This window comes from Toxotes jaculatrix, chromosome 12, assembly GCF_017976425.1.
Source record: "Toxotes jaculatrix isolate fToxJac2 chromosome 12, fToxJac2.pri, whole genome shotgun sequence".
Lineage (NCBI taxonomy): Eukaryota > Metazoa > Chordata > Actinopteri > Toxotidae > Toxotes > Toxotes jaculatrix.
In genome coordinates this window covers 14,985,203-15,000,135 of record NC_054405.1, presented here as the reverse complement: position 1 = coordinate 15,000,135, position 14,933 = coordinate 14,985,203, and the positions used below count along the sequence as shown (strand labels likewise).

At 39.3% G+C, this 14,933-nt stretch overlaps 2 protein-coding genes across 6 annotated transcripts; one reads left to right on the top strand and one right to left on the bottom strand.

The window, feature by feature from the left end:
* Positions 1-1,036: 1,036 nt before the first annotated feature.
* On the bottom strand, positions 1,037-8,711 carry rab24 (RAB24, member RAS oncogene family). Of its 5 annotated transcripts, XR_005895054.1 has the most exons (10): positions 8,315-8,711; positions 7,401-7,618; positions 6,966-7,034; positions 6,676-6,754; positions 5,881-5,948; positions 5,644-5,743; positions 5,246-5,296; positions 3,816-3,875; positions 1,384-3,055; positions 1,037-1,345 (listed from the first exon to the last, which is right to left on the bottom strand). XR_005895054.1 is itself a non-coding variant. In XM_041051962.1 (9 exons), the coding sequence occupies exons 2-9, from the start codon at positions 7,515-7,517 to the stop codon at positions 2,985-2,987; spliced, it is 615 nt and encodes a 204-aa protein (XP_040907896.1). In that variant the 5' UTR covers positions 7,518-7,618; positions 8,315-8,711; the 3' UTR covers positions 1,037-2,984. The 5 variants fall into 5 exon arrangements, 4 of the variants coding, with proteins under 4 accessions (XP_040907896.1, XP_040907897.1, XP_040907898.1 ...); XM_041051962.1 differs by having other exon boundaries at positions 1,037-3,055; XM_041051963.1 differs by having other exon boundaries at positions 1,037-3,052.
* A 1,986-nt stretch (positions 8,712-10,697) lies between these two features.
* On the top strand, positions 10,698-14,886 carry pgrmc1 (progesterone receptor membrane component 1). Its single transcript, XM_041051967.1, has 3 exons — positions 10,698-11,043; positions 12,235-12,390; positions 13,037-14,886. Exons 1-3 carry the CDS (start codon positions 10,749-10,751, stop codon positions 13,129-13,131), a joined length of 546 nt encoding a protein of 181 aa, XP_040907901.1. The 5' UTR covers positions 10,698-10,748; the 3' UTR covers positions 13,132-14,886.
* The last annotated feature ends 47 nt before the right edge of the window (positions 14,887-14,933 follow it).

The window sequence follows — 14,933 nt, the reverse complement described above, 5'->3', positions numbered from 1 at the left end:
GTCTGGATGCCAGTTGTTCTTAGCAATGTAATCAATTAATGTGAATTAATGTAATCTGGACCCTAATTAGGAGACGAACATAGCTAAACAATTTAAGCTTGTTTTTTCCATCCTGGTACCCATCACCATTCTTGCTTGTTTTTGCTAAAATAGACACTTTCCCCCATAACACAATGAGCTTTGTAGTAACTGTAGCTATTGTGTGTAGCAACTGTTGGTCTCATAGTGTTGACTGAAATTCCACAAAGAATTAGACCGCCTCCTGCAGAACAACCCACTGTCAAACAATCCGACTTTAAGTTTGTAGATGCGTAACATCTGACAGACTCCCATTATGACTTTTCAAAACCTGCAGGTCCTATGACTAACTATGTGACTGTCGTCCAATGGTATACGTCATCAGTGCTTTTGATAATGAAGTGTAACAGAGTGTCCCTCAGTGCACCATCAGGGACAGTTTTGAAAATATTCTCAACCTCAACCGAAAACCAGAAGTTATCTAAAAAATGTTTGTTTGCGACAGAAACCACAGGTGATGGGCTAAACCATGTTAAACCACTGAGTGGGGAATTCAGCTGTAAAACACTCTTGAGTGAAGTTGATTTGCTTTGTTCGAGCAACAGTTCTGCTGGTTTGAAGGGATTTTATTTATCTTATGGCAACATCCCTTTTCCAGGCTTAAGCTTTTATTTAAATAAATGTTTCAGTGTGTGGAAGGATGGCATGAGATAATATTATGGAGATGAGACACTTGAAAGCAACAAAAATATCTGTAAGCGGAATAAGAAAAAGCTGCTGGTAATACTAAACTAAATACAAATTTTCACAATGCCTCAAATCCAGGTATGTAGGCCACAGTGTATTCATGCTTAGATTTGTAATGATTTGCAATACCCTTAGATTTTACAAGTTAAGATATATTGCCATTATTTAGCCATTTTTTTCCACACAAATACATAAAAAGCTCTGATATTACACACAGGGGCAAAAGGGTCAGTTACTATAAAATTTTTCATCTGTCAAGAGATTTGAAACATTCTTTCAATAAGCTTTTAATTTTATATAACATCCATTTTACACAAGTCTCTCTTTAACAGCCTTCAATAAAAATATTGTGCATCGAAATATCAACATAGGGCATGAACATATCAAAGCAGCAACACGGGGGAAACTGAGATTGTGTCCATTTATTTCCCCACATCTGGCAACACAACTTAAAAGGCAATAAATTAGTGACTTGAGTCTTAAATATAGCTGTAAATATTGTTCCGAGAACATTGAGAGATGACGGTTTATACGATATTACAACATTCATCCGCAAGGCTTTTTCCTGTATTGGTTAAATCTACAGTTTCTCACTTAGGGGAGAAACTGTAGATTTACGTAAATGTGGAATTTTTCCTTTCAGAGCTTGTTTTCAAAGGAACATTTCACGACTAGAAATGACTGAAAGACAATTTGACACTCACCATCCACTTACAATTAGAAAATAGAAAATTTAGAGTTTAAATGTGGAAAACTGTCCTTCAAATTTTCTTTCAGTCAGCTTGGTGAATAATTTTGTAACAGACCTAGGCATTTTAGGAACCACCACCTAAAATCAGCTTTTTTTTTTTTCTTTTGACAAAATCTGAGCTTATGCTGCAAATGATAACTTTACACATACATGTCGTGCATTCTGTCAGGATGTATTATGGATGGATGTATTATAAGAACTGGATGCTGGGCTCCAAGATGTTGCCTGTTCATTTCGTTGGAAAACTGCTTGCAAACCCTGTAAGCCAAAAATGTCTTGTAGCTTCCAGGCTTGCCTCTGCGCTGTGTGGCTCACTGCACGAGTGTTAGTGTCTTAACACTGGGGTGGCGTAACACAAATAAAAACGGCTTCAACGTTGTACAAATATTTAAACATTCATGGTTTAAAAATTCTTTATACAAAGAAATGTCTGTCAAACAGTTAAAAGGACACCTTCGACTGCAGACATTTCTTTCATAATGGTGGTCTAAAATGCTGTTTGGGCCGCTGGGGATTTTTTTCATTGCAGTACCACAAGTGGCCACAGGGGCAAATTAGCAACACGGGTCAGTGGTGGGGCCATATCAGCTCTCTTAATACATCCATGGCTGTCACATGGCAAAAGTTGCAGTAATGTTAAACACTAAAGAGCCAGCGCTCCAGAAGGTTGAATTTGGACACATGCACGGTCCTGTCATTTCTACTGTGGATATAAAGGCCTTTATAAAGATCATTGGTTGTTTCATGTTTCATAATGGTTCATTTCAATGGAGAATAGCTAATAACACGGGAGTGTTTTGTTTTTTTAAGACATATCCTCGTTGGCTTCCATCCATTTGTGTAGGATTCACTGAAGATGTGCAGGCCTAACAGATGGATTTCCGCGATGAGCTTAATTACATTTGGAAGTAAACACGAATTACCTGCTGTAAACAAACCATTCACCATCGTGGAGCACTGCACTCGCTATAGCAATAAACAGTATCAATCAAAATTTCTCTTCCAGTGCAGCTTCAGTAAGATTCCTCTTTTCTATCAGCACTGTTTTAACTTCCACACCACTGCAGGTCGTCTTTTAACCACAGTACATCTTCTTCTGATTGTTTAACACCACAGCTTTGGGGATAAGTTCACCTCCACAATATGGTCCAGCTCAGAGCTACAGAAAGATGACCAGCTGATGTACGGATAAAACACAGGACATCACAAGGTGATAAGTGATTCCTTCTTCACCCATTAACAGTTGCAGCCGTAGTGGATTCTCCTCAAAGTTTTGCAGCCCTCAGTTCTTTATGGCACAAAAGAAATGAACATATCTAACAAGGTGTAAAGAGTATTGTTTGATTTCTTTTTCTGTGCTTTGGTACCAGATCCAGAGCAGAGGTATCTGACACCCATCCAGCATTTCCAGGTTTGACTCCAGCCGGGGGAAGGTGACCACTTCTGTTTCCCTTCCTGTTGCTCAGCATCAGTTGTTGTGACAACAGGAGTAGAAATATGAGTCTTTCTTCTGGCCCAAGTCGACGCCAGTTTCCTCTGCTGAAAAAGAGGAGATTTTGTTTTTGTTTGCTTTTGTGATTAGTTTCAGGAGACAGATTTTCTTTGAAGCTGAAGAAAATTTGCTCTCTCAGTTACTTGCAGTTATTTTTTAACACATTGCTTATTGTTTTTTAATAAAAAACAATAAGCAATTGTTGCTAATAGTTTTTTACACTTTGTATAAATTAAACAAATAGAATATAACATTAATTTGTGAGCTTTAGAGGCACTTGAGCAGATTCTGTTACCTTTGGACAGAGCCAGGCTAGCTGTTTCCGCATTTTCTGTCTGTGCACTAAGTTAAGCTGCCTGGCTGCTGGCTGTAGCTTCAGACTTAGTGATAAGAGAATGCACTGATCTTCTCATCAAACTCCAAAAACCAAAATGTTCAAATAATACTTTAAGGTCCTGGATCTGAAATAGTTTTGCTTATATTTTGTGGCCAGAAATGTCTCCATTGTACACGGAGGGCCTTTCTTGAACATCCGCCCCCCGTCACATGTGGTGTTTCCCAGGGATCCATTTCTTATTTCTCTTCTCCTTTCTCTCTTATTTTCTGTGTCATGAATTTGTTTGTTTGAAGGATACTCTGGCCTCTAGTGAAAAGCAGCTGATTACTGAGATTTTCTTTCAAGTGCTTCATGCTGTCTTTACTGTCAGCCATCTCCACCAGCCTCAGCCTCAGACACTAGAGTCTTTGCATGGAGTCTCTGCAGCCTCTGACCCCTTCACAACAACTCCAAATGCCCTAAACACTCACCTGTCATGTACTGGAAGGCAGTGCTGTTGTAATCCTCAGCAACCTTCTGGAATAACTCATCTGACAAACAGAGGAAGAATGAGGCCTGTCAGTTTCCATTACTTCAGTCCCACGTCATGACCTGATAAAAACCGGTCTACTCACATTACTAATACCTGATCAACAGTAAATCTCAACTGCATGCAATAACTACACGACAGCTCTTTCCAGCTCTTCTAGTGAGAGAAATCTGCCTCCTTTAAGCTAACTGGATTTCTTAAAAATTAACCACTTAAAAAAAAAATGAAAACATTTCAATTCAGCCCAGGTTGAGTCTTAGGCTTTTATAAACTTTTATATTCTTACTCTATTTTCTAACGTTTGAATTTGTCTTTGAGGCCATGGTTGAAATGCTGTCTAGTCTGCATGTTTCTCTTTTCTCTTGCATGAAACCTACAACAGGTTACAACAGGATGTGCGTGCTGTTGATTCCAGATATAATCACAAGAGAATGCTCTAAAGTGAACTGACATGAAATGCAGGCTGTCAACAGATATACAGAAACGCTGGCCACCTCTGTGCACAAGCCGATTATTCGGTTCTGCTGACTGCTCTCTGTTGTGCTTCTTTCTATTCATCTAACTGTTAAAGCGATGACTCTTTGTCATTTAGACACAGGTGTCCATTATGTCAGTGTTCAGCACTTGGTGTGAGAGGGACCGGTGTCACTGCTGAGTAAGAAAGTAATGTTGTAAAGGAAGAAGAGTGTTTTTGTTCTCTCACACGTTTAATCAGTGATGGATTTTAAAACTTTAAAACTTATTTTGCAGTTGAAGCCATCTGAAGAATGAGGGACATACAGCTTGCTTCTCCTCCTGTGAATTTCCTGATAAATTCTGTAAAGCATTTTGATTGATTTTCATAATTCCATTCAGGCAGATAGCAGCTATAGGAAGGGGGTGGTGTTCTGTTTATTACTGTTGTACTGTTGTATTAGGGGTTTAAAAACCTCTTGTGCTTCCACTGGGGGGAAAAACATTTTTAAAGACTGATTTGACAGTTTCCCCTTTCACAGTGCTTCCTTGTTCATGAAACTAGTTTTATTTTCTTTGTGGATGAGAGATAATAAGTAATACATTATAGCACTGCTCTTATTAAATCTCTTTGTGTCTTTAACCTTGTTTTAATTTTTGAGTATTTCAAGTGGCCTCGCTACACAGATTTCAGTTGTACTGGTTACTGACTTTCCACTAATTTGAGTTTTACTTTTTTCCAATTTATAAACTGGTACTAAACAATGTTTTTTCTTAAGAAATAACTCTTATCTACTATATTACAGGTCTGAGAGAAACCGACTTCCTCAATGGACAGACTATGAATAAATACAAGTGGGATTGGAGCCAACCACCCTTGTTAAATGTGGTCTGCAGATGACTGAAGTTGTGACTCACCCACATTATTTCCTGTTTTACTCGAGGTCTCGAAATGCTGTGCACCAATCTCTGTGAAAACAACGAAAACATTGAGGTCAGGCTGAAACAGAAACTTGTGCAAGAGGACAGAAGTTTTGTCCATGTACCAATTGCTACTGATCACACAGAGGCTGATAAAAGGTCATAGATTTGTGTGTGCACATGAAAAGGAGAGGAAATTTTTAACTGTGACTGCAGCACAGCAGGATATAGAAAGTTTTTCATCTATGTAAATTCTTGCTGATGCTGATTTTCTTTGTCTTCTATGATATTCAACCTAATGTGTTTAACTTGTGAATAGCTGATCAGCTAAGACAGGGTTAGGGTTAGGGTTAGCAGTGAAGAAGGCAGGTTTATACCAGTGAGGCTGTAGTTACCTTCAGCAAAGTCCTGAGCGTCGTGGTAGTCAATTTGGCGCAAGCTCCGATCTCCTTCAATCAAGTCGTTCTTAGTGCCACACAGGTAGATCTTACAGTGCTGAGGCACACACAACAGACAACAAAAAAACAACAACAAAGTTTCTGAATGACATGTGCACAAGTTCAACTGACAACCTTGTACTGGTAAAATATTATACATTTTTCACAATAACAACTCAAAAAAATAACTCTTACTTCCTCGCAGTTTTGCAGCTCTTTCACCCAGAACCGAGCTCGCTGGAAGCTACTGCTGTCAGTCAGATCTGCAAGTCAACAACAACCATGTTAAGTCACCAACAGTAATCTGATACTGTGTATACAGACTTTTAGTATTCCATGTTCTCATTAAGATATGTATATAAACACAACCCTGCGTACAATACAGCAGAAGGAGTGCAGTATTACTTAACTGGAATCCACAACTAATCGTACAATTCTTCCACTTTTGTACATTTTATAATAATGGACATGGTCAAAAAAAATTATAAAACTAAAGTGGAGTAAGCAGCACAATCACCAATTTGGCTACATTAAAAAAAAGGAAAATAAAATCTACAAAAAGAAGATATAAGGTAAAGAAGAAGAAGGCCAGTACACCCAAAAGAAGACATTAAATAAAACATGACAGCAGTGTGAGTAATCCAGTGGGAAATAGCCATCAGCTATTTTCTGAAAGGCAAAGTTCCCCAACATGGAGCAAAGACACTGAGACATGAAAACCATTTAGAAAATGTGTAAAGGAGCAAGTCTTAACAAGAAAAAAAAGACTCCTCAACACAGTGAGCAGAATCATTGCATAATATTTACTGGTAATATTTCCAGACTGTCAGAAAACACAAGTGTACATCCATAACCACTTTAATTCTGATAAGTAATCAGAAGTTGGTCAGTGTGAAGTTGGTCATTTGAAGATGTTCTGAACTGTTGCTGGCCACTACTTATGACACCTGAAAGCTCTCCATAAGATGATTAGGTGTAGTACAGATTTACCATAGCAGACTATGGCTGCCCGGGCTCCTCTGTAGTAGATTCTGCTCATAGCTTCGTAGCGCTCCGATCCAGCCGTGTCCTGGGTGAGTGAGAGAGAACAGTGGAACAGAAGTAAGAAAGACTGAGATCCATCTAAATGGAAACAACGTGAACTGATATGTGAGAGAAGACCCTGCTTCCTAGTAAACAGCTTTAACATAGTCATGTGCATTTCCAGATTTTACCAAGCTAAACTCTGGCACTGAAGCAGTGTATAGACTCAAATTCATATGACGTAGCCTTTAACTCACCCATATTCCCAGAGTAATCACTTTGTCTCCCACCTGGATCGGTTTAGCAACAAAAGCAGCACCGATAGTCTATCAGGAAGAGAAAACAAGTGCAATAAAACATTAGACTGGATGGAAATGCTGAGTCTGAACTTTCACAGACCACAGTTTAAATGGGGACTAATGGGAGATAAGATAAAATAGGTTTAGACTGTCTACCAGGAGTACATATTGCTCCCTTCTTAAACTGTGCCTTTAACTAAAATACTTGTCTCAAGCAGTATGTTATATAAGAAATATACTGAAACATGCAACTGCACCCACAGTTTTGAGCTTCTATTACCACAGCATCCCCAGGGCAAAATATCAAAATAATGCTTTTCATCTAGGCAGCAGACAGGGAGGGAATCAGCAATGGGCCGACACGGAAATTGAAGCAGAGCAGCTGACACTCACATTCTGATACGGGCCGACCAAGAAGCGATGATGAACATATCTCTCCACCAGGCTGGTCTTCCCCACACTTTCCTTTCCCAACATCACCACTTTGGCATCAACACGCATTGCACTCATAGTAATGGAAAAGCCCAAGACGAGACTACAGCACAGCAAACGGGTGGGGTTGGAGGGGGGGGGTTAATTTATGAGGCAGCTCCTGGGCTGCTCAGTGTGCTCTGTGAGGAAAAGACGGGACACAGAGCAGATGAGTGACAACAATAATAAAGTTATAAACACAATTTGAATTTATTTAGAAACCGAAAATAATCATTTAAAGACTGAAACTGATGACAAATGAACTATAACTCCATAATTACTAGAGACCTCTCTGGTTTTACTTTCAAATCTTTTCACTTCCTCTTATTACCTGTTTCATCTGCTGTATCTGCAACTGGTGTATTTCTACACTTTAAACATGAATCTCTTCATAATAAGATTTCATACGTATTACATGAAATGTTCTACAGTGAAACCAAATGTAAAACCTTTCCAAACAATAAGTTATGACTGCTATTACAAACTACTCCTACAAATGAATGTGGTGTACTGATTATTTATTCATCACTGTTTAGCAAATAATCCGAATGCATAACTAAAGAGTTACATGGTATTTCGTTCACATTTCACTTTGTACTTTTTACTTAAAATTCTAGTTGTAACAACCTGTTAAGTAACTGTACTCCCTGGATAGTATTAACTATATCTTAATCCACTTTATAAAAACAAAAATGACGTTTAACTAAATAACATAAAGACATGAGTCGTTCAGATAACCCCAACATGACATGGCCAAAACACTAGCCCAGAATTACTGGTATTCAGGGTTTGAGAGCTAGCCTAGCTAACTTCAGCACCATATACTGAAAACTCACCTGGCAGCTAGCTTGACTTAAACAATATTCCCCAACATCAGAGGCCAAACCGGGGCTGTCATCCGTGGCTACCACACCTGTTTTAAAGTAAAGACGGTCACAGCCAAAGCTCTCGTCATTTCTGCCCAACCTTGCTACGCCGGCTGCTGTCTGGACTCGGAGACTGGCAGCTAGCTAGGTTAACCTCACAGACACTGTTGTGCAATGGCTGAATTTACGAGCAAGCCGTCAGTTAAACAGGGTTACAGACAGAAACGGTAAACATCGTCTGTGGCTCACAGGAGCTCAGTTCTCTGAAAACACATCCGGCTAGCTAACAGGAGCCCTCTGTCTGAAGGTTGAGCTGTTTGGCGTTTCCAAGGGAGAAAAAAACATCTAACTGTGCTTTGTCTGTTTGGGTGGGAACCACAGAGGCGAGAGAGGCGGTTTCCAAGTGAGGGAAGTGCCCGAATTTCATGACACAATTACCGGATGTTGGGAAGCCCAGTCGGTAGTTCAGCATTACCTGTGAGGCAATGGTGCTGAAGTTAGCTAACCAGGCAACTCAGACTTTGTCTTTGTTATTTAGTAGGGTAAACATAGTTTGATTAATCACAAATCTGTCAGATATTTGCGCCACTTAAGTAGAAAATGAACTGTCAGGTTCTCCGTCCTCCATCTTGCAGCCCCGATCTTGTGGGACCCTGTGCGAAAATCTACTTTTAAAACTTGTTTTAGTTTATATTTTGACATCTGGGAGACTTGAGAGAAACTTGTACCAGAGATTTTTAGTACTTTTCCTTTAAAATAAATAAATAAATCACACAAAAAGGGAAAATATCGTGTTAGGACCTATTCCACCATAGGATAATTGTAAGGCTGAAACCAACAATTCACTTTCCAAGCATCTGTTTTCTTTATCAATTCATTAATTGGTTTTGTGTAGTCAAAAAATGTAAGAAAATTGTGAAAACATTTTCAGATTGCGTGTTCTGTCTGACCAACAAAATCCCACAAATGTTGAGGTTAGAAAGAAAGAAAAAAGATGACTTTTTAGTCATCATTACATCATTACAGGTTTTTTTTTCCAAACTAACAGTCCATAAAAGACCAAGGAAACCACAAAATAATCACTTTTGAGAAGGTGGAACCAGAGAACTTTGAATTCTGTCAATCAACTGAATGTAAGGAAACGGGTAGGAAAATTAAATAAAAGGAGGAGGAAGTCTGCTTCTTAACGAAAACTGTGTGCTCCTAGCAGATTTAGAACAAGAAGGTCAAGCAGGACTGGAAGACAAAGTGACCAGCTCAACAAGATCAAACTTTCCACTGACAAAACTGGAATTTAGTGGATTGTTAGCGATCAAACTAAAAACTCTGATGACAAGCCAGTTCATCAAGGAAGAGGATGATGGGATCACCAGTGTCAGAAATAAAATGATGGCACCAGTAGAGGGGAATCTGGATAATCTAGCCAAACAATATGAGAACAATATGAAGATCCACCAGAGGGAGACAGTAGAACACAAAACACACACCTCTAAGCTCATCTCAGGTGTGAGCTGGCAACAAAGGAGGAGAGCTATAGAAGACAACACAGGAGCTGCAGGTGCAGAAAAGAGTTGGAGAAGGAGGAGCTTGACAAGGTGAGTCAATATCAAATGATATTATTTGTAATTTCACATCAGAGATTATAAAACAAGCTCCTGGACACAGATATATAAAAGTCCCCCAACCCTTGCTACATAGGAGCAAGACCCCCAGACTGAAAGAGACCCATTGTTTACCATTTTGGATCACTTTGTGGTTGGTTTGCTTTGCTTTGCAGTTGTTTGATTAATTTTACAACAGTCAAAAGCAACTTCATACCATTAAACCCAACTATCTATCACCCTCTGACCCTCATTGGGGGGAATACAATGGGGTGGCCTGGGGTGCCACAGGCCCTCCCTGGAATCAAATTGGTCAGCCCTCTGTTTTATTGGTCTCCAGTATGTCACCTACCACCTTATTTTACACTGTATGACCCGCATTTAATCAGGTGTACCTAATAAACTAACAACAGAGTGCTATAATTATTAATCAATTAATCGATCAACAAAAACAAATTTGCTTGTTTGAAAATATGTTTAAGCTGCTTCAGATATTTCTACTTCTGACTATTTTCGGGACTGTTAAACAAATAATCATATCACTTATTAATCAACAATGAAACCTGTGTAAGTGCAGCCCTAAATTATATAAGAAAGATAGAAGAGCAGTCGTGCAATCCTTTATAATGCATACTTCCATATCTGTCACGCAGTTAGGGGAGAACGATTGGTCTAAACAGTTAACCGTTGCCCGTGAGGCTGCAGCAGGGATTGGTTCAGGATCCGTGAGATCTACCGGTCCCACCCCAACAAACATACACACACACACACCGGAGAGAGGAAAGGGGCAAAGAGGAGCCAACATGGCTGAATCAGAAGGAAGCGAGTTAACTTCTGGAGGCATTTTTCAAGAGATCTTCACGTCCCCGCTGAACCTGACCCTGCTCAGCCTCTGCTTGTTCCTCCTGTACAAAATCTTCCGCGGGGACAAACCGCCGGAGCTCGGCGAGGTGGAAAAACCGCTGCCTAAACTGAAGAAGAGAGATTTTACCCTGGCTGAGTTGAAGCCCTACGATGGAGTGCAGAACCCGAGGATCCTCATGGCTGTCAACGGAAAAGTTTTCGACGTGACCAGGGGGAAGAAGTTTTACGGGCCAGGTAACATTACTGGACCCGCTAAGACGTTAGCAACTGTTTCCTTGACCCTCTGTTGGTAACAACGCAACGCCGCCAACCGCAGTTAGCGCGAGGTGGCTGTTGGTTTTGCGTGAATTTTTTTGCGGACTGGTAGCAATTCACCAGCAATATTATCAAATATAAGTCGTTGCTTGGCAGATATTTATGGTGACTTTTGTAACTGGATGCTATCGCCACACCCCCCTTTAGTTTTATTATAACTGAGATCGAGTGTCACAACACAGGAGCTGCTGTAGCCTTGAAACCAGAGATCGTCTATGCAAGAAGTTGAGTTGCTCCATAGTAAATAAATAAATAAGTATTATTTAATAATAACTTGCAGCTGTCGCCGCTGCCTTGTATTCTGAAGTCCAGTTTTTTCGAATTTCGGACAAGACATAGTGTGTTATATTTACTGTCCGCCATTTTTATTTCAGTGGTCAAATTCTGTGTAAATGTATTCCCTATAAAGTGCCATCAGAAAGTCTGCAGCGTAACGAAAAACAGTTCTTTTAAGCTAAAACATAGTGTAGATTACCACCGAGCGGCTCTACAGCTGTCAACTATGGCACACAAAAATGGTGATGATTAAAGTTGTATTTTTTTTTAATCAATGATAGAGACTTTATAACACATTTGTTAACCATTTGTACTGATGGTTGACGTGGTAGAGTTTTTCGTAGAAGAACTCCAACTGAGTCACCTAACATTGTGTATGTTGTGAATGGGCGGCTGAAATATGTCCTCCCACCTTTTGCAGCAGTGAGGTCAAACCTGTGAACCTTTGCAGGTTTTTACGAAAAACTAAAGCATTTCCATTGACTCCAGTTTTCTGAAATAAGAATCTGCCCTGTCATGCTTCACTGTGACATAACTGTTGGCTGGAAAGAGACAGAGTTAGACCTCTCTCTCTTCCTCTTATCTCAGATTGTAACCTCTGTTGCGTGTAACCTCTGACCAACACGATAGCTCACTGTCATGCAAACTTTCTCAGTGCACCGCACACCCGCTGGAATGTAAGTGAATGACTTGCTCAAGGGCACTTTGATAGCACTCATGGCAGTTGCAGGCTGTTAAACTTGAAACATTCAGGGGTGGGTATTGTTTGAAAGTTTTGGATGTGAATGGCACGACTGAGTTTTGCTCTCTCTCTGTGTCTCGCCTGTCTTGCAGAGGGGCCGTATGGAGTGTTTGCAGGCAGAGATGCATCCAGAGGTCTGGCTACATTCTGCCTGGAGAAAGAGGCCCTGAAAGACGAACACGATGACCTGTCCGACCTGAACGCCATGCAGCAGGAGAGCCTCTCTGAGTGGGAGGCTCAGTTCACTTGTGAGTAAAGATGTCACTGGATCAGATTTTCACTTCACAGTTATTGTGGCCAATAATATCACTGTATCTTAAACACATATGCACGTAGCATCAGTACAGTTATCACAGTAAGCTAGGTAAAACCTTTTCGTGATTTCAGTGTAGCCTGCTGCTTCATATTTTGGGAGGATAATGAAGCATTTTGTTTTACTTCTGCTGAAAAAGCAGCATATCATGTTTGTATGCTCTGTGCTCTTGTGGCCTGAAAGGTTTGCAACACTCAATACTCAGAATATAGGAAATGTAGGAAAATGACTTCACTACATGTTTGCCTTGAATTTTATTAAATCTGACTAGCTTAACAATGAACAGTTTAATGCAGCTTTGTTTCACTGTGCAAACACATCACTATAAAATCCAGTTTAAAACACACTAAATTATGAACAGACAGCAAATTAAATATTTAACTTTACAACTGAGTTGATAAAAAAAATAATGTTACATGAATACATTCCAGAAAAGTGAAAAAGTTACGAAACATGATGAAAAGACCTTGGCTGATTCGACTGCATGGAGGGTCCCTGCTCTGTCGAATCGCTGTGTGAGCATTCATGGTTGTTAAGGCTGCAATTCATTTGCTTATTTTCTTTAATCTTCACCACTACAGTTAAGTATGACTACATCGGCAAGCTTCTGAAACCAGGAGAGGAGCCCACAGAGTACACGGACGACGAGGAAGGAAAAGACAAAAAGGCGGACTAAATGTGAAAATGAATAAGAGGGAAAAATGACAGATGCCTTAATATTTGTTTGTAATTTGATGCTGGTTGCCATTCAGAGAAAACTCCTCCATCTTCTATATGCATTCTAGTATTTTTGGATCATTACAGTCCTGGATTTTATATGCCGACTGAATTCCTTTCATCTCCTTTTATGTTATGTGGAGATTAGATGGCAATAACAGTTTAATATACTGCAGTCTGATGTAGAGCTGTGCGGGGTTGTTAGAGTTTAGATCACTCACTGTTAACTTAAACATGGATCCTTAGATTGTTGTGGAGAATCAAGACTCAAAGAAAATCAAGGACCAGTTCCAACATTTTATGAAGCTGCTGATGTTTAAATGTCCTGCAGGTTGAGGTTAGTCGGTAGGCTAAAGGATGAGATCGGTTTTGTTCAGCTCACCTCAATAACGTCCCGTCAAGTCAGTTTGACGATCCATAGCTCTAACATTCACTTTGTTAATGTCGCTGCTGTTTTATTGCAGGTTTGGCTCAGCTTGCTTTGAAATTAATTATCTCAGGAAATTGTATTGCTTGAATTGCATCTCCAGAATCTTAACAATGGAAATGGCGAATGCAGAATTAGCACAAGGAATAATAATTCACCCAGAATAACACACAGGCTGAAAGGAACTACAACATAGTTGTCCTTTAAACTGAGAGTTAATGCAGCTAATTGGACCAAATGCTGACAAGCTGAAGTAAATGTTTTTAGACAGTGAAAACATAATCACATACACGCAGTGAAACCAATCTCTTGTAAGCACTTTTCTCTATAAACTGCACCTGATTTTCACCAAACTGCCACTTATATTATGTCATTATATAAGAGATAATATGGCCTGTTAGGGTTTTTTTGTTGTTGTTGTTGTTTTGCTTTGTTTTTTTTTTCTCAGCTTTTAACATTCCAACACATCAAATATATTTACTACTCTGAACTGTGTGATTTTCTGTGCAGACTTCTGTTGACAGCTCTTGTTCCTAAACCGTTCCTGAGATTTTGATTTGCAAGTTCACCGATTTGTAACATTCACAATGGCGATCCAGGTGTTTGTTCACCCCGCAGAGGCTGTCTTAGTTTTCAGTGGTAATCTCATGAAAAGCTGATTGACAGAACAGCAATTGAAACCAGTTTTCATAACTGATTAACCATTTCAGTCATTCATCAAGTCCAAATATTGACCATTCTTTGGTTTCAGCTTCTTAAATATGATGATTTGCTGCTTTGGTAAATTGTAGATTGAATTTATTTTGGATTTTGGACTGTAGGTCGGACAAAACAAGTAATGTGCAATGAAAAAAAACTACAAAAAACGATCATGAAGCTGTCATTCACATGCAGTATTGTATTTAATGTTAATGACTGTTCATGACATAGTGCAGAGGAAAACTGTCTTAAAGTTGGAAGTACAAAGAAATGGCTCCAGTTTGGTGATAGTCTCTGATGACAACTACAACTAATAGATTTAAAAAAAAATGATTGCAAATCACATCAGTTTTCAGCAAAATTTTACAGTCCAAGTTAGAGTTCCAGGCTGTAAAAAAGCAGACTGGGAGCTTTTTTTTTCTACAATTGTGCCAGTCTGTTCCTGCAGGAGACTTTTTTTGCAAAGAAATATTGTTAAATTTTGAATCCTTTAGTTATATGGAAGAAGTTAACATATTTCTGACTGTAGAAAAATTGGCTGTTTAATAATCTGTTAACAATATCTTTCTTTGCCACCATCATTCCTTTGAGACTGGAGACTGGAGAGATTAAATAAAAACAAATTCACCTGAACA

Coding starts and splice junctions, on each gene's coding strand:
- rab24 (XM_041051962.1), bottom strand. CDS start 7,517: ATGAGTGCAATGCGTGTTGATGCCAAAGTGGTGATGTTGGGAAAGGAA. Junction 7,035..7,400: donor TGGTCGGCCCGTATCAGAAT/GTGAGTGTCAGC, acceptor TCTTCCTGATAG/ACTATCGGTGCTGCTTTTGT. Junction 3,056..3,815: donor TGCCTTCCAGTACATGACAG/GTGAGTGTTTAG, acceptor CCTCTTTTTCAG/CAGAGGAAACTGGCGTCGAC.
- pgrmc1 (XM_041051967.1), top strand. CDS start 10,749: ATGGCTGAATCAGAAGGAAGCGAGTTAACTTCTGGAGGCATTTTTCAA. Junction 11,044..12,234: donor GAAGAAGTTTTACGGGCCAG/GTAACATTACTG, acceptor CCTGTCTTGCAG/AGGGGCCGTATGGAGTGTTT. Junction 12,391..13,036: donor GTGGGAGGCTCAGTTCACTT/GTGAGTAAAGAT, acceptor TCACCACTACAG/TTAAGTATGACTACATCGGC.